The sequence below is a fragment of the Serinus canaria genome, chromosome 2 (assembly GCF_022539315.1).
Source record: "Serinus canaria isolate serCan28SL12 chromosome 2, serCan2020, whole genome shotgun sequence".
Lineage (NCBI taxonomy): Eukaryota > Metazoa > Chordata > Aves > Passeriformes > Fringillidae > Serinus > Serinus canaria.
This window is the reverse complement of record NC_066315.1, coordinates 135,518,233-135,541,216: the sequence shown is the minus strand read 5'-3', so window position 1 is coordinate 135,541,216 and position 22,984 is coordinate 135,518,233. Positions and strand designations below refer to the sequence as shown.

The following is a 22,984-nucleotide window of genomic DNA, read 5'->3' as shown; positions in this document are numbered from 1 at the left end:
AATATTAACTAATGAGAGATGTCAGAAGACTAATGTGCAAGATTTAATGTGGCAGGACATCTAACAGAATTGGCAATAAAGTGTGTGTGGGGAAATTCTAACATGAAGAAAATTGTGACACGGCTTATTCGAAGTTTGTGTGAGACATTGAAAATAGTTGGTATAACTTCTTACCAGCTTTCTTTGGTTAAGTATTAGTGATACACAGATAGCAGGAAATGGTTTACTCTTATATAGCTTTTAAAAATAAAACAAATCCTGAATCCTGGGTTATTATTCATTATAAGTTGGTTTAAGCTGGGTTTTGTTCAAGTCTGTCATGATGTAAATAACTCTGCTGCATAGCAGTAATTCTCCTGAAATGGGTATTCTCCTTTCAGTGGCTGAAACAAACCAAGTGAATTTCAGAATGAATTTTCTGGATTGGGTGGGGTTATTTTGTTTAGTTTTGGTTTGGTTTCAGTTTTGTTTACTTGTTTTGGGGTTAGTTTTGGGGTTTTTTTCCTTTTTCTGGCTTGACTACTGGTCTCAATATAGTTTAAGTGAGTTTCTAAAAAAGATAAAACATATATTTTAATACTTTTTAATAACATATATTTTAATGCTTTTTATATATTGAACTTTTTTTTGGTTGATATGTATTAATTACAATTTTTTCTTCTTTTCTGATTTCTTACTTTTAGTCCATATGAGGACATTGGCTTTTTAAGTTTGCTTGGAATTTATTTGCTTGTATCACTAAAAACCGAGGAATTATGTCATGTTGTACATCTTAAACTCTTGTACAATTATTTATGCATTACCCATTGCTAGAAGTCACTTATTTGTTTTATTTCAGCATTTACTTAAATGTAAAGTCTTTGTTATTACTAGATACATGAGGATTTCTGGAAAATAGGGGTTAGGTATGTAACTCATTTTTACAGATGGGGAACAGGCATCATCATACTTCACATTTACTTTGTTGTCTTACTTCTATTGCTGCTGCATTTGTTATGATTTCATTCTGATGAAGAATCCTGTCTAAAAATGCAAAATTTTTAATTAATAGAATTAAAGTAGAATTTAGAACTGCAGAGAATTCAGTATCTTTTAATAAGGCTTTACATTTTCCCCTAATTGCAATTTGAAAATTAGTCACTTGTCAATTTACTCATTTGCAAGTATTTCAGAGAACACATTTTCAGAGAACACATCAAACACTCTCAAATTTTCAGAGAACACATCAATATTTTAGTTATTATAGAAGTCCCTAAATAAATCCTACAGGAAATAATGTTTGGGTGAGCAATTATAGTTAAAATATAGGAAGTCTTTTTAGGAATTACAGGAATACAACAACCTGTGCTGTTTTAAAGCCACCAGATTTGCAGGGAAATTTCCTGAGAATTATTAGAAGATTGTTCTATATATTTAGTATTCTGATAGATGGAAAAGAACAACACTTGAAGAAAAATAAATAATAAAAATGCAGTACTTTGATTTACATATAGATTACAGTACTCTTTCAGCTTACAGAAGCAGTGGTTAAATTTATTTCCTAGTCTCCTTTTACTTCACAGTTATATTGTAACCTGTCTTCACAGGACAAAATGCCACCTCAGGTTTATTTAAGAGGCCAAAGTTGGGAATATGTGAGATTTCCTCTTGTGCCACCTCAGTGTGACAATACTGAATTTTCTGGATTGGGAAACAGAAAACACAGAGATCTAAACAACCTGGGCTGATATGGCACCTCTGCCCCCTTCTATTGTCATGTGAAAAATGAATTGACAGATTTTAAACTACATATGAAGATTCACCACACCCAAGTCAGCTTAAGTCAAGAGAGGCAAGTTGTACATCTAAATAGTGCTTCAGGTTGGCTGGCAATAGATCTCCCTTGACAAAGCTGTTCTTCCTCTTAATGCAGATGTACAGAATTGTTTTGTAAGTAAAAGAGATCTTCTTTTCTTTTTTTGTAACTGTAAAACTCACATTTTTTACAGATCTATGATGGCAAAGACAACACTGCTCACCTGCTGGGAGCATATACTGGGGCATCATTAAGAGGTCTGACACTAAGTAGCACTTCAAATCATTTATGGTTGGAATTTAACTCGGACATGGAGGGCACTGATGAAGGTTTTCAGCTTGTGTATACCAGTAAGTATTTGAGTAGGAATAGATTTATACTTTTAAAGGAATGAAAATTCTTCTCTCATAAGATTAAAATGCTATTAAATGACAATTATGGAAGAAATTAAAAGCAACTTACTTATCAAAATAATATACTTTCATTGCTGTACCTCAAAAAAACCCAAAGCACATAGCATATTGAAACCTGGCTTTGACATTTAATCTGGTACATAAATCACTGTCATTTTTCTAGAAGAGTATTTTTCAATTTTGGAGAGAATAAAAAATAATAACCAGGGTAAGTTTAAGTTAATTGTTTTAGCACATAAAAATATTGAAGTATGTGAGTAGTTTAAAAGATGCAACCAAAAAGCATTGCTTCATGGAGATAAGGCATAAGTAAGGAAATTTTCCTTCTTAAGACTAATCTCTGATATTTACTTTGCTTTTGTTTCTGAGCTTGGATTATTGTTTAGAACCAAATTGATAAAGACAAGCTCCTAACACAAACCTATATATGGACTTAAACTTGGAAGATGAGGAGAGGAAAAAAATATTTCTGATATCTGGCTTAGAGGGTATACGGAAGAAGCTGTATACATCTACTTTAAAAAATGTCAGTTTCTGAAAATTGTTGCACATGACTATTGACATGTAGTGTATATGACTTTTGTAGTGTAAATTTTTTTTTGCCATCACTGTATTATTATGTAGAGCTAATTTCTGTCAAGCAGGACAGTGTTATAAGGTAATTCTGCAATGCAGCTACCAACAAATTATCTTTCTCTTGTGCTCAAATAATTCATTTTTCACCTGTTAAAAAATTGTTCATTTAAAAGCTCAACATAATGTTTTTAAAAACAATTCTAACAAAAAATAGCATAATTCTTGCTGTATGAAAGGAAAATACTTCAAGATGATAAGAGTATGTAATTATTTTTCAGATGAAAGTTGCATAATTATATTCTGTAATAGCATGTGATGGAATAGGACTGTACCCCATGATTAAAGATAGGATGTTCAGTGCTGTGTTACTGTATGTGTCAAGGAATTTAATTTTTCATATTTTTATAGGTGGAACCAAACCCAGCACTTGAATCTTATCAATAACATTTCCTGTCTTTTGAGACATTCATATTAGAGTACACTTTTCTAGCCGAAAGAATTCTTAGCCTGAAGAGTGATGAATCTTCTTTTGTTGATAGTAGTAGAATTTAAAGAAAAAAACAAAGTCATGAAGAAGGTAACAGAGATGATCAGAAGTGTGGAACACCTTTCCTATGAAGAACTAAAGAAGGCTCTGGGGAGACCTTTTAGGATCTTCCAGTGCCTAAAGGAAGCCTACAAAAAGATGGAAAGGGACTCTTTACAAGGATGTGTGATAACAGGTCAAGGGATACTGGCCTTAAATGGAAAGAGGGCACATTTAGATCGGATACAAGGAAGTGCTCAGTCTGAGCTCTGTCTGGGTGGATCCAAAAGCCAGGAGAGATGGTGCAGACCTCCCAGTCAGAGCTGCAGCCTGTGCTCTGAGGAGTGCCCACCATTCTGCCTTCTGGTGAGGTTGGATGAGCACCCTTGAGCTGTGCAGATGCTCAAAAACCAGGGCCCCTTTGCTGAGTTATGAGGAGTTCAGGTCTCTCCACTGGGCCCATGGAAGCTTCACCCTTCAAAGAGGTGTTCTCCCTGTGTGCTGTCCCACACCAACTGCCCCACCATGCTCTGGCTGAGACACCATGCCCTCTGCCTGCTCTGGTCACATGTAGTTAAGGCAGCAAAAATGCTGCTAGTTCCTGTGGTTAGGCAATGGAGTTACATGTTCACCCTCAAAAGGGTGATCAGTTAAGAAGTTGACTTTGGTTCTGTGTCTGCAAGAAGGCTTTCCAGAAATGAGGACATGTACAGGATCAAGGCAGATTTGATTTTTGATTTTCACAATGTGGTCAGAAGTTTTCTTAGAAGAGTGGTAGTTTTAACTGGTCAATAAGTGTCCAGAACAGCATTATCAAAAATGGTTCTTCATCTAGGACTCACGTTAATGTCTTTCAGAGCTTCTGCAGCACTTTACTAAGAAACAATAGGTTAGTAATGAGAAAAGTTCAGCTCAGAAGTTGTGGAGGCTGAGCATGTTCAGTCACACATGAAATGAGCTGAAGGAAGAACCTTCACAAACATACAGCATTTGATAGAATTCTTTCTTTTTCTTTTTTCTTTTTTTCCTGAGCAGCCTTATCCAATATTTACAATGCATTTACAAGTGTTTTGTCTGTAATATAAAATAAGGAAGATTTTTTAAGATAAAGAATTGTAATGCATCCACTGAGGAGAGATATTTTGAAGGGCTACCAACTGTTGACCAGATGGAGAGATACTGTGTGAATGCTTTGTTGAACAAAGTAGACATGAAAATCCCTTCATTTCCTCCCATATTACCTATGTATCGGAATAGCAATCTGACACAAAGGCTCTGTTTTTTTGCCTATATACATTTTAAGCCATTGGTAAAATTATTGACTTGGAACAAAGTGAGATTTCAAGTTGCTTCTCAATTAATAACAGAAAACTTGATTTGGAATAGAAATTTTTTCTCCCAAATTGCAGTTTACTTTTCCCCATAAATTAGCATACCTCCCTGTTTCTATGTAATGCATTGTTATTTTGTTTTCTTCTTGCTTCCTGTCTCTTAAGTCTTAAAAATGTCCAAGTTGTTTGGCTTGAGTTCTCTCTATCATTATTTCCATTGATTCCTGCATGTAGTTCTTAAATTTACAAACTGCTGAATGAAAAATTAGCATAGGGATTGATGGAAATAGCAGTTTTTCTTTGGTGCCACAGGTGCTATTGTGCTGCTGTTGTTACAATGCAAAATAATGAGAAATCTGATGTTTTGTTTATGAGCCTTTAAATGTCTGTTCACTAGTCCCTTTGGCTTCTAATTTACAATTTATCATAAAATTTAAAAACTGGTTGATATTGATAATGTATTTTTTCTGTCTTTAATTGAACTCTTAGGAAAATTGAATTTATGACACAGCTTGGTCATGCCCTAGGAAAGGTGTATAGGCTGTTATTCTACTTAGGCTGCTTAATAACAGAGAAGAAATCCTAAAGATGTCGTTATATGTAGTTTGAAAATGACTGATTTCCACTGAAAACCAGAAAATCTGAATTTCTTTAATGTATTTATGTGTTTGATTCTGTAAATACATTTCATTCCTCACACAGGTTTTGAACTGTCACACTGTGAAGACCCTGGTGTGCCCCAGTTTGGATATAAAATTAGTGACCAAGGTCATTTTGCTGGAAGTACTATAATTTATGGATGCAATCCAGGTTACACTCTCCATGGAAGTAGCCTTTTAAAGTGTATGACTGGGGAAAGAAGGGCCTGGGACTATCCTCTACCATCATGCATTGGTATTACACTCTTCTTTTTTTTTTTTTTTTATTTCTTTACTTTTTTTTTGAATTAAGAAATATTGTAAGGATTGCTATATCTATGTAAAATCTGATATGTGTGATCTGATATGATCGAATATATGTAGAGATCTATTTACACAGACTCTTATAGTTCTCTCTCCTCATCTAAATCTATCTAAGCCATATTGCCTTTTTAGGTTAAAATAGATAGCAATTCTTAAACATTTGTGCATATTGAAAGTCCTAATACATGCAAATCTAGTAATTGTCAGAAAGTAATCAACGTAAAAAGTTTAATTAGAAAACTAGCTTAATTAGTTTAATTGTAAAACTAGTATTTTTTACTTATATGAATATCAATAAGCTAGAAAAATCTCCTATATTTATGTGAAATAGATTAAATAAAATAAAACAATTAAGATATGAAGATATATAAAGTTAGTTTGTATTTTTGTCATTCCTGTTTCTATACCATATTACTATAACTTCATAAGTTTTTCAGCTACCTACAGGCTCAGTTGTTCCCATAGGGGAGTGAGAAGAAGATAAGACTTAAATATTATTGTGGCTTTCTTTTTCATCTTCATTTAGAGGAAATTGGGATTAAGGTGAAGCAAGGGGTGAATGCTTATATGTGAGTCCTTATATGCTGGTTTGTAATATTATGGCATATGGTCAGTTTAATTGTGTAGCCTGTTCATCAAAAGAGTAGGTGTGTAAATTGATTGCTCTGATGATTAGCTGTAAGATCTTTCCATCATGTTGTTTTTTATTAGCTGAATGTGGAGGACGGTTTAAAGGAGAGTCATCAGGAAGAATCTTGTCTCCTGGCTATCCTTTTCCTTATGACAACAATCTGCGTTGCATGTGGGTGATTGAAGTAGACCCAGGAAATATTGTCAGGTACTGAAAATGAATCTTAATTTTTTTTTTTTTTTTTACTCTAATAACCAAATCTTGGAGCCCCATAATAACCAAATCACTCTCTAGACTGGAGGAAAAAAAAGGGATTTGGGGCAAAAAACTTAAGATGCAGATCACAGGTTTTAGCATTTTAGGTTTGGGTTGAAACTGTTGCTTTTTTAATAAGCATTATCCAAAGAAGACTGAGCTTTACAATTGGTTATAATTTTGTGAAATGCTGGAGGCAGAGGAACTCTTTAGTGAAAGACTACATTAAAAAAAAATGCAGAACAACAAAATAACACAACTGCATTTTCACAGCTCTTTTTAGTTAATTAGTTTTGATGGGAATGTGATATACAATATTGTTTTAGAAAAACTGAAACAGTCTTCTGAAAAGATTGTGCAGATACTTATAGATTATTTGAATGGCTAAAGTAATATTTTACTTTATGGTGGTCAAATTCAAATATTCTAAGTTTTTTTCATTCAAATTCATTTTTGTATTGGGTTCTCATGCAGTCAAAGATAAATGTGTGAAACATTATAAAAAACTGCCTTTTAAAGTTAAATTTTCTTTGCTTTTTTCTGTTGCTGGCTTAGTTTTGTTGTTAAAGTTATGTTGTTGAGTAATATTAAAGCTGACATTAAAATCATTATGTTCTTTCAGCCTTCAATTTCTTGCTTTTGATACTGAGGCATCCCATGACATTCTTCGAGTTTGGGATGGTCCACCTGAGAATGAGATGTTGCTCAAAGAAATTAGTGGCTCCCTTATTCCTGAAGGCATTCACAGTACACTCAACATAGTAACTATCCAATTTGACACAGATTTCTATATCAGTAAATCTGGATTCGCCATACAGTTTTCAAGTAAGTTATTAAATTTAATTTTTAATTTGTTTTATAGGATAATTCACTCACAGAAAATTGTCATGCTGGAAAAACTTGAAATCAGTGACTACATTTCTGATGTTTTAAGGAAAAGAATTGGCACAGACTTAAAGATTTGTTGTAAAGCTATATTTTTATCTTAAAGAAACAAACAAACAAAACCAATAAAATATAATGTTCTTTGCTAGTGTTGGTTTTCAAGGGCAGCTGGGGCAATGCAAGAATGCTTATAACTATGATTAGTGTTTTTCACAAAGGAGGTGAAGTAGGCAAGTTAAAATCTCCATCCTTCTCTAATCATTAAGAGTTTCTGCTTTCAGAGACATCTGTGGGGAGTTTTCATTTATTTTGTGATTGTATGGGATGAAACAGGAAAGAGCTCCACAGGAACAGCAATGTCCTTCTCCCTTTGCCTTCTAGTGCTGTATCATCTTATTACAGGCAGCAGGATGACAAATCTAAACAGTTGCCTAACTGTTATTAAATCCCTTTAGACATTTTATTGCTGAAACAGAAGAAATCATTGAGCCAGGTCCATTTTGACCTTCTTTTTCCTCGGGTCAGTGAAATTTATATCTTTTTTTTCAAGATTAGCAAGATCTAGTCTAATATAATTTTGTGTAGTGGTAGCACCAGTTCTAACATGGCTTGACACAGAGACTCAGTGTTAACACTATTTACCTCATTGTGCTTCCTGTGCCTGGTAGTTGTATTAGCCCTTGTTTTCCCCTACTCTTATTCTTTCCATGTGTATGACAAATACATGTATGTGCATACAGTAATTTAAAGGAAGAATGAATTATGCAAATGAGAGTACAAAGTGAAAGATATTTTTTTTGTAGTGACAGAATGCTTCTGCTCCATCATCTTATTTTTGAAGCTGTGAATAGAGGTTTTAATCCCCTGGCTCCTAAGTATTTTTGCCATTTTACAACCTTACCCCCTTCCAGAGCCTGTTAGAGAGAATCTCACATGTGTGTTTCCATTCTCAGACATGCTTTTATAATTATTGTTGAAGCCAGAGAGGAAGACCATTATGCACTGGATTTATTTAGACAGTCATTAAAGCTGAGTGGACAAATAGATTGATGCAGAATAAGAATGGAGTTACAAGGAAAAATGGATAGTACATGGGAGTAAAGTTCTAAAACAGTTACTGAGGCAGTTGCAGTGATTTATGTGAAAAGAGGGTTTAGAAATTTATCTGATAGGCTTTTTATTTGTTTCTCCTTGCTTTTGCAGTATGTTGAGTTCTAATGACACTAAAGAATCCGTGAAGTTTTGCTGCCTCAGCGTTTCTCTTTGTCTTTATTCCAGATTCTCAAAATCAGAGAGATCCCACTCAAACTGTTGATGTGGCACAGTTTGGGTGTATATTATCAGTAGAATAACAGAGATTTTTTGGTTTTTTTTTTTTTTCCCTAAGTGAAGATTTTAAAGTAATGTGCAAATATCTACACTGCCTGAATAACACTATTGCTCTGTGGACATATTGTTTCACTAACCAATAAAGAAAAATATTTGAGGAGATGGAGGAGAGAGAAGGAGAGTTCTTTGCAGCTTTGTTGCAAGCATTCATATACTTTCTTTGAGTACATAATATTGTCTGAGTAAAACAGATGGTGTCTTCATACTCTAGCTACTCTGTAATTAACCAACAGAAAGCTCACACAAGGGAGGTATCTGCTTTTACTTTCGTCTTGCCATTTCATGAAGTAAGAGTATTTAACTGGATTATCATCCCTTTTACCTCAAGAGGACTGTTATTCAATGACAACAGATATTTTATGTTCAAACTCATTTAAGACTTTGAATGCTTTATTTTCTTCTCTATTATATTCTTACCCTTTAAACAAAAATATGTTTCCAAAAATGGGTCAAACCTTCCTATTAGTTCCTTACAGTTTTTTATTTCATTTTATCAATTTTTCTTACACAATTTTTCATGTCATTTAATAAGGAAAAATTTTCACCACCGATAATGTGGTATAACTTATATTTGACTCCTCTATAAGCTACCCAATATAATCAGAAAAATAATTTCTGTCTGGAGATACAAAAGGCAGGTGAGGTAGCATCCTTCACCAAATTAAAGAGTGGATGGAAAAGCCTAAAGAAGATGAAATGTTAAATAAAAAGTAGAAAGAAAATTATATTTAATTAGTTTTATGTATTACAGCAGGTAATATTAGAATTGTTTCTTTCTAGATCTGCCTAAAGCAATCCTTTAAAAGTCATGGAAGTTGTTATTAATTTTGTAAAATTTAGAGGGATCCAAAGGGAAAAAGTTTCACAATGAGATTTTTCTTGCCCATTATGTCAATTAGTCTATTTTGTTTCTTTATGTTAGCTTGCCTTTTTGTGGAGGAAATAAGCCCCAAAAGGTTATTTGTATCTGAAATAGTAGAACTATTTTGATGGTTTAAACATTCATAATCTCTTTCTGTAAGAAAATAATCACAGAATCATTGGATGGTCTGGGTTGGAAGGGACCTTAAAGACCATCCAGTTCCAGCCCTCCAAGCCTCTTGCCATGGGCAGGGACACCTTTCCCTAGAACACCTTACTCTGAGCTCCATCCAGCCTGGCCTTGAACACTGCCAGTTATGGGTCACCCCCAGCTTCTCTGGGCAGCCTGTTCCAGTGCCTCTCCATGCTCATAGTAAAGAATTTCTTCCTAATATGTAATGTAAACCTACTCTGTTTCAGTTTGACCTTTGTCCTGCCACTCCATGCCCTTGGCAAAAGTCTCTCTCTGTGTTTCATGTAGGCTTTTTCATGTACTGGAAGTCCACAACTAGGACTCCCTGTAGCCTTCCTTTTTCCAGACAGAGAAATTCTAATTCTCTCAGCCTTTCCCCTCAGCCTTTCCTGTCTAATCATCTTGGTGGCCTCCTCTGGACTCACTCCAACAGGCTCATGCCCTTTCTGTGCTGGGGACCACAAAGCTGAATGCAATACTCCAGCTGGGGTCTCACAAGGTCAGAGTAAAGGGGCAAGAAATTATTTATTTTATGGTGAACTAAGAATTACTGGAGGTTTTTTTGTGGTTGACAAGGATAGGTTTTTTAATTTAACAAAATTGTACATTACTCTGAGAAGAAGAAATAAAAGCGATGAATTTCAGATTAAATAAGGGAACTCAGCCTGATTGTTCTTCTCTACATTCCACCAATTATGCAGGGCTAGTGAAAGTATACAACTTCTTTTATACATCTAATGTAAACAAATAAATAAATGACTTCACATGTCATCACTAGGCAGAGCAGAATTTTGATCTAATATTTCTTTTATGTGTCTTTATGCCTTTAATTTTTGTATTGGACCTCTGCAAATGACCACAACAGTATCTCTTAATTTAAGCAGTGGAAGTTCTCAGTTTCTGCAGTCTTCTTTCAGACATCAGTGAAGTAACATGATAGAAATCAGAGCCCACAAATCCTGAAAATCAAAGTATCAAAAGATGTACTAGAAGGCAGAAGATTTCAAAAACTTTGTATATATGTGTAAAAGGAAAATGAGAACCTCTGGCGATTCAACAGTAAGACAAAAATATGAGGATTTTGGAACATGTCTAAATGGCATGCAAACAGGAAATACCTGCTACAGCATATTTTCTCTCAACTGACAGAGACAGAGCATGAGGAGCCCAGTACATACTAGAAAAATACCAATTAAATCAGCAGTTGTTTTTTTTTTTTAACAGTAAATTCTGCACAAAATAGAAAACTAAACCTTCAAGACAAGTGAAGGGGAAAAAATTATGTATTTGCCAGAGATGTGAACTGTATTTCTCAGGGTCAGACCAAAATATTAGGCACAGTGAAGCATTTTCATCAGTTGATATCAATTCATGTCACCAAGATGAAAGTAGTAGCTGTGAAAAAAAAGACAGAGAACTGGAAGTAGTTGAGTAAGAACACAAAATGTTAACCATTTGCTGATAATAATTTTGTGCATGTTTAAAATAATATCCCTAATCACTTTAATATGTCTGAAGTATGTAATGTTAGATCAGATCCCAATAAATTAATCAGATCCTTTCTACAGATTTTAAAGACCTTTGATTCTGGTATTACAGGAAAGTTTTCTCTCTGCTACTTTTAACATTTCAGGTGCCATTTAGGTTTCATGCAGAAAGGAAGGATCTGTATTCATCTTTAGCAGGCCATTATTTCACCACTAAGAGCTGCACTACTGAATTACTCAGCATTACAGAATACATTCTGCTCGGACCTCAGAGTACAGTCACATTTCTGACTAATTAAACATCACACAGGATAGAGCTTTTTTTGAGCATTATAAGGCAGTCAGTGCAGAACTAAACTGTAAATATTTTTGAGTATTGGGAAGGTTTTGTAAATAGATGCTCTAGCAGTATTTCTAATATAACAGGATATGCCTTAAAATGCTTGGATTTACTGTCAAACTGCAGCTAGCTTTTCCTCTTTATTTTAAGACTGGATAAATAGCCCTTAGGAGTTACTTGCCTCTATATACTATAGAAAAAGCCTAGAACACTTGAGGCAGATACCTGCTTGCATGGCTTAAGTCTGACAATATTAATTTCCAGTCTAGAATTATAATGCATCATATTGCTTGCATTGATTATTGTGATGATTAAATGCTTGCAAATCAACTTTCTATATTTATACTTTATAGTCACTATGTCTTCTAAATGTTTTGTGTTCAATTTTTTTCTTTTATTTCTTTTATTTTTTGTTGTTGTTTTCATTGATGTCTTTTTCTTCTTCTTGTATTTTGGTGGGATTTCTTTTGTTCAAAGACAGACCTATTAGCCACAGTCGCATTTAGGATTTAGGATGATTCTTTTGGTGATGAACACCTTCCTGTATTTCTATTTTTTTTCTTTTCCTCAGCTTTCCAATAATAAAGATCTCTACTTCTGATATATTTGACCTGAAGGTGATTTGCAAATGCATACGGGGAATTTTACAGGTTTCTTTCTCAGAATGCTGTTTCCTACCACTGCTGGTGTAGAGATTACTTCCTAACGTAACTTTTTCACTTTTCTGAAGTCGCTAACATAGGGTTTATTCTTCCTTGTGTCTATTCCATAGCAGAAAGAAATTTTAATCTAAAATATTTTCACAATCTGGTTTGCTGATTTCTTTCAACTTTGAGCAGAATCCTTTGGATTTGTAGATTTCAGGACCACTACTTTCCTATCGGAAATATCTGTGGATGTCCACACTTGTAAATTTAGCTCAGTGGTTTTGTTTTAGGTTTGTAGGAGGTGGTATTGGTGTGTGTTTGCTTGTTTAGTTTAGGGATTTTTTTTTTTTGTTTGATTTTGGGGGTGGGGGTGGGTTTGCTTTGTTTTCAGCATCAAGAGGCTTAAAAAGAAAGAGACCAGTTAATAGATTTCTTTTCTACTATCGGCTGTTACCTTTCTTTTAAGAAGCAGATATTAGTAAAAGGAGTGACCATTTATGTCTTTCAATGACAAAAATGTCATTCCTGTCACAAGTTTGTAAATTACAATAACTTAGTAGTTGTCATCTTACTTCAGTAGCATAGAAGATATGTGCATTTTACGCAGGCAAATACTGTGAGTTAATGCTTGCATGTAAAATGCCTTGGTAATGACTTGTAGCTACAGAGACCAGGAGTTATAGTAATAATAAGTGAAAGCTGAAAGGAAATATCAAAAGAAGTTGGTGACATAAAATTACATTATAAGTAGAATTACATTATAAGTAATTTTAGCATTATAAATAAACAAATCCTCCTCTCCTCCATGTCACCATAAAAGTAACTTCTTTTAATTATATTTGAGATTGAAATTCCTGATTTTTAAACTGCATGTAGTATAGCTTGTCCAAACCCTTTTGACTTGTATGAATAGCAAGTCTACTCACCTGTCCTAAATGTACATAGGTAAAGTTGACTTTGTCTGATTTGTGACATGGCATTTCAGAGAGATCAAGCTGATATGGTTCCAAATTTCAAATGTTGTATGTCTCAGACTAATATTTAATTTCATATTTCAATTTTATTATGTGGGAAAGCTATTCTTTGAATCTGGAAAATCTGATGCTATGTTTTCTGTCAAAGAATAATAAAATTGAACACTCTCCTTTAAGTTTCTTGGATAAAATTTTCAGTTCCAATGGGTTATTTTAATTGCAGAAGAAGTCCACTACAAATATTTACAATTGTGTATATAGTAAAGTAAATTTGGAAGTGCAAAACTATACTTCTGTGTTTCTTAATATTATAAATAAAATTGCTTTTCTGTTTCAGAAAAGGTTCTCTAACTTTTTTTTTCCTTTGGTTAATCCAATCTCTTTCACTGAAATCTAACTTAACTATTGATCAAAACAGAGCACAAGACAGCAAAATATTTATGCTATAATAGAAATCCTTGAAATTAGTTCAACTAAGACACTTTGAAGACTTAATTAATACCATGTATTTTATTTTCTATTTTGTATTAGTCACTAAAAATTTGTCAAAAGTATACAGGTTATGCTAATTTTTGTACCAGGTAATTTCCTAATATTTAGGTCTGACACCAACAGAAAAGCATTGCAGTTTGGTCTATATTCACATGCACAAGTGTATGACTTTATTCAAAGTATCAAATGAAAGAATGAGGGTATGAGGAAGACTGGTGATCAAATTACCTATGATTAATGATATAGTTTGCCTCTTTATGCTCTTTTGGGGCCAAAATTATGTGACTCCATTGACTGGATAAGGAGTATAATCTCAATTAAGCTTTCCTTTCTTTGCATTTCTTTTGCTACCAATAAGTGGACAAAACTGTATGGGGCCAAGACTTAACATGTTTTGTCTTCTATGCACAAAGAAACATAACCCAAACCCCTTGTCTTATGAAGAATTCACCATGAAAATTAGTCTCTGCATTCATATGCTAGATTGATTACTCATCAGTCCAAATTTGCAATCTTATATAGAACATCAAGCAACATACTGTGAGACTGACAAATCCGTCGTTTGAGGCTTATGTGATTTATTTTTATGAAACTGAGCACAGGTGACAGGTTGCTCATCTTTAAATGTGTGTGGAGTTCATCTTGCAATAAATTCTGTACATAGGAGAACAGTGTATTGAACTGGTTTTGCAGAATTCTCCAAAATGGTATCTTGCTAAGTGTTTGATATAAAAGACAGAAGAAAACTGTGGAATTGACATTCAACCACATCACTGGGGAAGCCATTTTCCAATGGGAGATAAATTGGATGCCATAATTATTCTGTCACTGAGAAATTCTGGCTTTCATTCATTCTAGTTAATGCTACCTTGGAGATAGATATTCTGTTCATCATTTTCAGTATCATTAGTCTCCTTTGTTTATCATTCATGTGCCATCCTTTATAGATACATGCACACACGTGATAGGATCTTTCCTGCTAGTACAGGTACAGGAATCTTCAGGATTGTTACCTTTTTTCTACATTCAGACTACAGTAGAGTTCACAAATGTACAGGAAGGACAACTATTTTGAGACTTATCTTCTGTTTCTCCAAGGTCTTAGTCTCTTCTCATTTGAACATGTCTCCTTTTTAAGTCAATTAGTGTAAGAGAAGTGCATATTCTATTGTATACAATACATGAAAGGAAAGGAAAGTGTTTTGGAGGTTTTATTCCAAGCTTGTAATTGACTGAACATCACAGAAATGTATCTAGAGAAAAGTAATATTTTTAGAGAATGGCATATATATATTTATAATCATTAATGTTGGAAAAGACTTCTAAGATCATCATGTCCAACCATCAGTGTAGCACAAACACCCTGCTACAATGGAGTTGACTTCAAGTTTTTCAGCTTATTTTCTGTTCCTACTTTCCCTCTTACCCCATTTCTGGCCAGGGATACCTATTTTGTAACATAGTACTATAAAAGAGAGATTTTTACTGTTATTTTTTTGTCAAGGAAATTGTATTTTTCCTTAACAGCATTCCAGTAATCTCCTTGATCTCATCATTGACAGATAGAAAAAAGACTCTTGACTGATGAATGCTTGTCTTTCTGTCCTGTGTGTATTAATGTGGAAAATTTTTTTTTGTGGGCTGGTGTCTTCAATTGCAGGATGGACATATTCTGACATGCAGTCTGAGATACAATTAATTTGCAGAGATGAATTTTAAAATCTTGCTAAATATATAAATAGAGAATCTTTATTCTTATTTATATTCCATTGTTGTTTTGGTGAAATGTAATCTGTATAATGCTAAAGAAAACAGAAGCTATTCTTTGACAGTGTTCTTTAAATTTTTCAAGTGACTATAGTATAGTACTCTCTTCAACAGAAAAAAATTATTGCCTTAGCAAAGAGCAGGGTAATGGCATTCAAGTGTATGGACAGAATATTACCAAATGATGAGGCAGATTCTGCATCAATGTCAAACTTACCAATTATAGTACACCCTCTCCACCCCCCAACTCAACCCAAGCAAACAAATAAAAAGCATTATTGGAAAAATTTGACAAAAGTAAAAAATTCAGACAGATTAAAGATTTGGCCATATCTTTAAGAAATATCAAAATATTCTTGGTTTTTTGAAACTATAAATCTACAATGCAAATATACAATTTGTGAAACTAAAAGGCAAAATAAAAAATTTAACTTTTAACATAGGAACAACTTCCCCCCCTCTTCAGAAGATTTCAGTTAAAAGACAAGGCAAACCAGAAGTGCTGCTCTCTCTTGTACAACCATATCCTTGACAGTTGCAGCAAAGCAGGTTGCACACTATTCTGCAGACCAACAAATGAAACATGCACATTTTACCTCAAATCATCTGAATAATCTTTTTAATAGAAATCCTATTAAGAACTGAATTACCATTAGTAAGATTTTTCACTGCATGAGCAGCCCTTGTGTGTGGTCCAAGGTTCTCATAATTTCTTCTTTTTGAGAAGCTATTTCTATCTCACGGTATTCACATGTAACATAAAGGAATATGCAGTCTGATACAGTATAAAAATCTTCAAAGAACAAAAAGGTTCCAAAAAACCCCAAGCCCTAAACTTGCAATCTAAATGAAATTAAGATTTTCAAAACCCTTCTTCTCAGCTGGAATGCATTGCCGGCATGATTAGATATTGTCACAGTATCCATTTTTGACTGAATTTCAGAAATTATCTGAAACCGCATGTCAATTTATTTATTTGGGCCTGAGTTTCAGACTCATTGCCAAAGCTCTGAGCAAATACTTAAGAAATAATACCTGTTCCAAACTGGAGAGTTCATATCATTGGAAAAAAAGATTATTACTTATGAACTGGAGATAAAATAACTATTAAGGTTTCCAATAAGACACGGTAAGAGAAGTGTAGTGCTTTGGATGGTTTTAACAACTAGTATAAATTGACAAAACAAAAACAATAAGAAAAAGTAAAATCATGTTATCTCATTAAACCAATGTCAATTATCTCCTAAGAACTACAGTGTACCTAGTAGTATGATCCATAACCTATCCTTTCTGATAACCTATCTATAATCCTAACCTATCTGATAGTAAAATCAGATAAAAATCCTTAAGAAAAAGCCTCATGTCCACTGCTGCCATCTTCCCCCATTTACCATCTCCACCCACCACACCAAAAAAAAGAGACTATACCAGGTTACAGTGTAAACAGGAGTTTTAAAACAAGTTCAGTTGATGTCTGAGATGGGGTCAAGCTGGTGAAACTTGTTCTGACTGTGGGTGTGGGGTGTGTGGCTGTGCAGGAGCCTTACCCCAAGTTTTGGTTGTGCAAGTGTGACTGCCAGAGTTAGTCCAGGATAGTTGGAGGGGGAAGTTTCCTTAACACAGAGCCCTGCCTATACAACATAGAAAACCCTGGTTATGCAAGATGTTAAACTTTTTCATTTTAAGGATGTGTTGTCTCAAATAAAATTCTGATTCTTTGATTTATTCCTAATATTTTCCCACTTTAATATTGAAACAATACCTGACAAACTTAGATAGAATCCATGAAATCATGAAAAATCAACAAATGGAGTCTGTGGTTAGAATTTACTTAAGAATTTTAATGACCATGCTTCTAAAGATCTGTTAGGTCTACAGCAGAAAGGAGAGTTAAAAATAGATTAAAGAAATGCTATCAGAAGTGCTTCTGTTGGTAGAAGACCATGAAAATGCTGTAGGAAATTTATTCTTTCTTTTTCAGGAAAAGGTACATAGAAGGTTGGATTTAAAATAGCAAATACCAGGCTTACCTGGTTCTCAAACAGCATTAAAGATTCAGGGAGACTGCAGTGTCCATATGGGTAAAGATATTATGTGGCAGCTTGAGTTTTGAAGGTGCAATCAGGCTTGGCTCAGGCTGATGCATGTTTGAAAGACCAGCAATATTAGAAAGCCTTTATTTAAAGTGATAGGAGTTTGGAAGAATATGTTGGTTTAAATAAGTTTGTAGTAACATTTTGAACATGATTTGTGTTATGAAGAGCTTGAAATTTGGAAGGGTTGAAGCTACTGATGTGACTGTGTGCTCTGGGGAAAGGAGAAAAATAAAGGAGAAAAAAGAATAAAGAAGAAAATATTTCTTTTTTCCTTAATTCTCCAGGTTTGGGATTCAGACTCTTTAATTATATTTGACTTGGCATGCATTAGGATGGCAAATTTAGAAATCACTGTTAGCATCAAGAAATCACAAGACATTTATTATATTGTTTCCAGCATCAATGGAGTCTCTTATAACCTTGTCCAACTTTTAATGCTATGCTTCAAGGTATCTTTTCTCAATGACATTAGGGCTGTCCTTTTGGTACATTTCAGTCACCTGGTAAATTTCCCAGGCTTATGAACTATCAGAAACTTTTTGACCCTGGTAGAAACTTACTGCTTTTGAAGTAGGAATAATCAATTAAGAATATTTAATTATCTGTTTTATGGATAAATATTTTATTATTAAAAAGATGTATCAAAACTTTTTTATACCCCACATAAATGGCAATCTGTGTTTACATCTTTTCTGGGTATGACTGAATGCTAGTTTAATGGTTTCTGTGGCTCTGTAGGAGCATTTGCACAGTATTGTACAGCTCATAAAGAGATGATTTAGGATCATCACCCTCATCTCTACTGCTCAAAATATATGAATTTGTTTATATGAATGCTCTTAGGAAAAATTCAAACAAGTTTTGGGTGGAAGGGAAATTAATTTTTTGCATGGTTTGGCTGCCAAGATTCTAAACAAGATTCTGCCCCACTTTATTCAAGTCACCTAGCAGGAACTGTGTAAGACAAACAGCTTCCAAGAGTAAATACTTCTGCCTGTGCAATGGCATTTGTTTTCTGGAGGATTGGTGATCTCATATTCAAAGTCTAAATTAGAAAATATGGTTATATGGCTATCTGAGATATTAAGTCTCACTTGTGGGCCCTTCAGTTATTTCTGTGTTAGCACATTACACAGAAGAACTAAGAGGAGCTGATACATGGATTGAAACAGCTGGTAATGAACCTCTGCTGGCAACACTATTTAGAGATATTCTTAGTTCAGAGTCATTCTAGCGTAGTTCAGTAGTGTATCTTCAAATTTAGCTGCATGCAAATGAAAACAACTCATCTGCTCCAAAACCATGCCCCATTGCAAACCAAAACACAATCTGGGGTTTTATTTTACAAACATACTCAGCTCAGAAGTGTGTAATAATTGTGTTGAAACACCTTCTGTCACTCTGACCATGTAGAGAGACATACCAGCTCTGTGTATCTAATATGTTCACTAATCTCACACCTACTGAACAGTTTGAGCGTGAGCTGCGTTCATCCCCATCCTGGAATTTATGATCAAGAATTGTCTCTTCATTCTTTATCTAGCCCAAATTGTTTGACTGATTGCATGTGATTACTCTGAACTAGCAGTGCCAAGAGAAAAAATAAAATAGGTTTCTGCATTTTTCTCTCTTCATTAGAGAAAAAAAGCTCTCAGATGATCACTCACAGGTTTGTGCTGCACACAGAGTGACTCTTGCACCTGTTATGCTGCATATATTAGGTAATAGACACATCTGAGGTTTGTCCATTTCTCATAAAAAAACGTTTTTAATAGGAATTTAATGGATTACATTCACCAATCACAGCTTACAAGTTATTCAAGACAATATTTCCTAAACTCTGAGTGTCCAATCATTGTAATAGAATAAAACATGAGGTATTCTTTTCTTGCTTTATCAACTCTAATTTGTCGCAAAGAACTTTAGTGCTTATACATGAACTTATGGGGAATTGTGATAGCCCAATCTTTATTTTCCAGAAATTGGGGAATTGTGATAGCCCCCTCTTTATTTTGCAGAAAGCTCTCAAAATTTCATTGCAAGTAATCAGGCATATATAAAGGCATTATTCCCAGAATTTTTGCTTACTCCACAAATTTTCATGGGGAATGATGTGATCGCTTCAGTGATTGAGGTGCCTGAATATATAACAGGAAAAAAATTCCCACTTCTTGTACTGCAATATATACAGTTCATAAACAGTATTGACACTTTAAAAGGAGAAAAAAAATAGGCTGAAGATAGGTAATGAAAAGAAATATTAAAAAATAAGCAGATTAAAGTGGTAAACAAATTTGAGAATGGAGGGCAGAACACACAGATAGCCTCTCTGAAATAAAAAACCTATAAACATAAAAAGCTTTTAACAGTAGTAATGATAGACTAGAGTCAGGCTCATGAAAAACCCTTATGGCTACAGCAGACATGACAGAAAGCTGTGATTAAGAAATTCAGTTCGAATAATGGGCAATATTTGTTAACTCTCCAGAAATGCATTAATTCTATAATTACAAACATTATTGAGAATTTCTTTCTCCAATCTCCTTCTTGCATAACTTTTTTCCCTCAAAAAAAAAGATATTTCTGTGTTTGAGGGTTCTTACTTTGACAAATTTATTTATAAAAAAAAAATCTACCTCCTCTTTGAGGTAAGTTTTATGACAACAATCAAGTAAAAATAGAATTTACCGACAGATTTAATATTAAAATAGAGACTACACATTTAATATAAATTATTAATACAGCATTTCTGTCTCAATTGAAAAAAATAATGTGTTTCCTTCTGTTCCAGTGGATAAGAACATTAAGTGCTGATGTTAAGTAAAAGTTTGTCCCTTGTGATACTGATTGTAGAGGGAATCTGGGGAACAAATTTATTAATAAGACACCTAACTTTTGCACAGCCAAGATTAAATTAAATTAATGCCACTCCTAATTAAGCAAGTTGGTTTAGACATGTACTTACAAAGCAAGATATGTGGTGTTCAGAAATACCATGAAGGAATAATTTATTTATATTCCAATCTCCCTGTAGTTGTGGAACTCTGGATACCTTCTCCTGGTTTATGCTCTTTAAAATGAATTAGACGGAAAAAAAGAAAATTAGGGAAACAGTCATTTTTAGGAGTTCTGTAATGCTCACTTATTTCCATCACAAAGTGTGGTGACATGCAAGAAAAACAAACAAACCAACATGCATATGTATGTGTATATTTTTTTTTAATTTGACCATAATTTATATACATAAGCCTTTATCACCATTTAAAATTACCATCAAAGTAAAATAACAGCTGAAATTTGGTGTCTAAATTTCTCAGTCCTAGTTGTCAAAATGCTCCATGGAGGAATGTGCACACATTGAAATGGAGGTGAAAGACACAAAACACTGGAGTTCTTGCTTTTAAGTAAAAAAAAGTAGATTTTTATGTAGGTACAAATTAAACATTTAGAGAAAAAGATGTTTCAAAACCTTGTATATATATTTGAATTGTCCAGTATGAAGACCTAAGGCTACTACCTATTTTTACCCTACCACATCTCCAAAGGCTGTGTGAGAAATTGTACTATAGTTGTACACTCTAAGTGCTCCAAGTTAGTAGCTTTACAGCTCTGCAGTGTGCTTTCACTAAGAACTCATCACTGTTTTATTATTCTGATGATGATATTTAGGATAATGTCATGCAACTACGTGAATAAACAAATCACATATCATGTAGTAGTTGTATTATGAAGGGTTTTTTCTCTCTTCCTTTAGGTAGCACTTTAAAGAGATGATAGAAGCAAAATTTCCCACAGATTTTAGGAAAATCTAGCCTAATAAATGATTATTTATTTATGATAAATCAAAGTATATTCAGTACTTTTAATGGCATGCTGCATTCTTTTCCTTTCTTACATCCTGTTCATTCAGAATAAATTTATTATCAGCCTGTTGAGAAGCTCACCTGGTCTGTCAAACCAGTTCATAAACCCTTCAGTTAGATTTCGTACTTTTAATAGAGGCTTTTTAAAATGCTAAACTCAGTAAAAAAAAAAAAAAAAAAAGAGAATTAGACTTCTAAAAATCATCTACTTAAAATTCTAAAACCCAGATGATGACATAGTGGGAGCAGAGAAGCTCTCTTTTACATTCCAGTGTTCTAATGCAAAAAACGGTCTTAAAGCAGTGGTTTTATTTTTTTAATTAAATCTGTGTGTATTTAGTGTGAATTTGAAAAGTTTAAAAATATTCATGGAATAGTAAAAGTTGGAGAGTATCTCTGAAGACCTCTAGTCCAATTACCTGGTCACAAAACAGTCAAACAGATAACAACCCTTCTGTAAAATAAATAAATAAATAAATAAATAAATAAAAAAAGTTTGACCACACTTGAAGTGAAACAGTGTTTTCCTTTACACATCTGGAATTTTGCTTGTTGCATCTTTTGATTGCTTTGTGCACACATGCTTCCTAGAAGAGCTTTTGTCTTCTCTATTGCTTTTCCATGAAGCTGCTTTCTGGTAAATTGTCTTTTGGGATTCATTTGTTCTGGATGAATTTCCTTTTTAGAACTGCCTGAAGTTTGTCTCAGGCTTTTTCTCCAGCCTACTGAGACCTCCCTAAATAGCATCCCTGCACTAGAGCATATCTACTGATCAGCCAGTGTCTGTAAACTTGCCAAAAGCTAACTTTGTCTCATTGTCCCCGTCCTTAATGAATATTGAAGTCACCAACCACCCCTGAGGGACTCTGCTGCTAATCAGCTCCTGCCTAGGTTTTGGATCATGGACACTCTTTGAACCTGGCACACCAACCTGTTTTCCATCCATTTCATACTCCACTTATCTAATCCATGCTTCATCAATTTGGTTACAAAGCCAAAAGACCAGGAGGTGGGTTGAGCAAGCATGCAAGATGACTGCTAAACAAGGGAAGTAATGATAAGGTGATAAGTTTGGCACACTGATTTCATCTTATAAAATTAATTTGCATAAATATTATTTAAGTGATTAAAATACACAAAGATATTGTATCAGGAATTCCTATGTGGCCCCTTCATGTCTTTTTCAGCCATATCCAATTTTTTTACAGAATGATGAAATCTAGTAAGAACAATATGATGAACAGACAGTAACAAATTTCATGCCAACACAATATTCTCTCTTTGGCCCTTCAAGATTGATTGCAAATTCTGAGTGAGACTCAGCCCCCATTCTTCTGGAATTGCATGTTTTAGATAAAGCAGAGAACTGTTTTTTCTAGTTTATGGCAAAATTCAAGGCAGATAATATTAAAGTGGGCAGAACACAGTGAATTTGGTCATTTCCTTTTTTAGTAATATTTTTTCTAAGTTTAAACCCAGAAACATATTTAAATATACAAAC

At 33.9% G+C, this 22,984-nt stretch overlaps 1 protein-coding gene across 3 annotated transcripts in view; it reads left to right on the top strand.

Annotated features, from left to right (window-relative positions):
* The window catches only part of CSMD3 (CUB and Sushi multiple domains 3), a 579,290-nt gene that overhangs the window by 382,938 nt on the left and 173,368 nt on the right, over window positions 1–22,984 (top strand). For all 3 annotated transcript variants that reach the window (XM_050970810.1, XM_030234789.2, XM_050970809.1), the window contains 4 exons: window positions 1,989–2,145; window positions 5,344–5,535; window positions 6,315–6,441; window positions 7,112–7,314. In XM_050970810.1, the coding sequence (XP_050826767.1) occupies window positions 1,989–2,145; window positions 5,344–5,535; window positions 6,315–6,441; window positions 7,112–7,314 (679 nt within the window). The remainder of the gene's footprint in view (window positions 1–1,988; window positions 2,146–5,343; window positions 5,536–6,314; window positions 6,442–7,111; window positions 7,315–22,984) is intronic.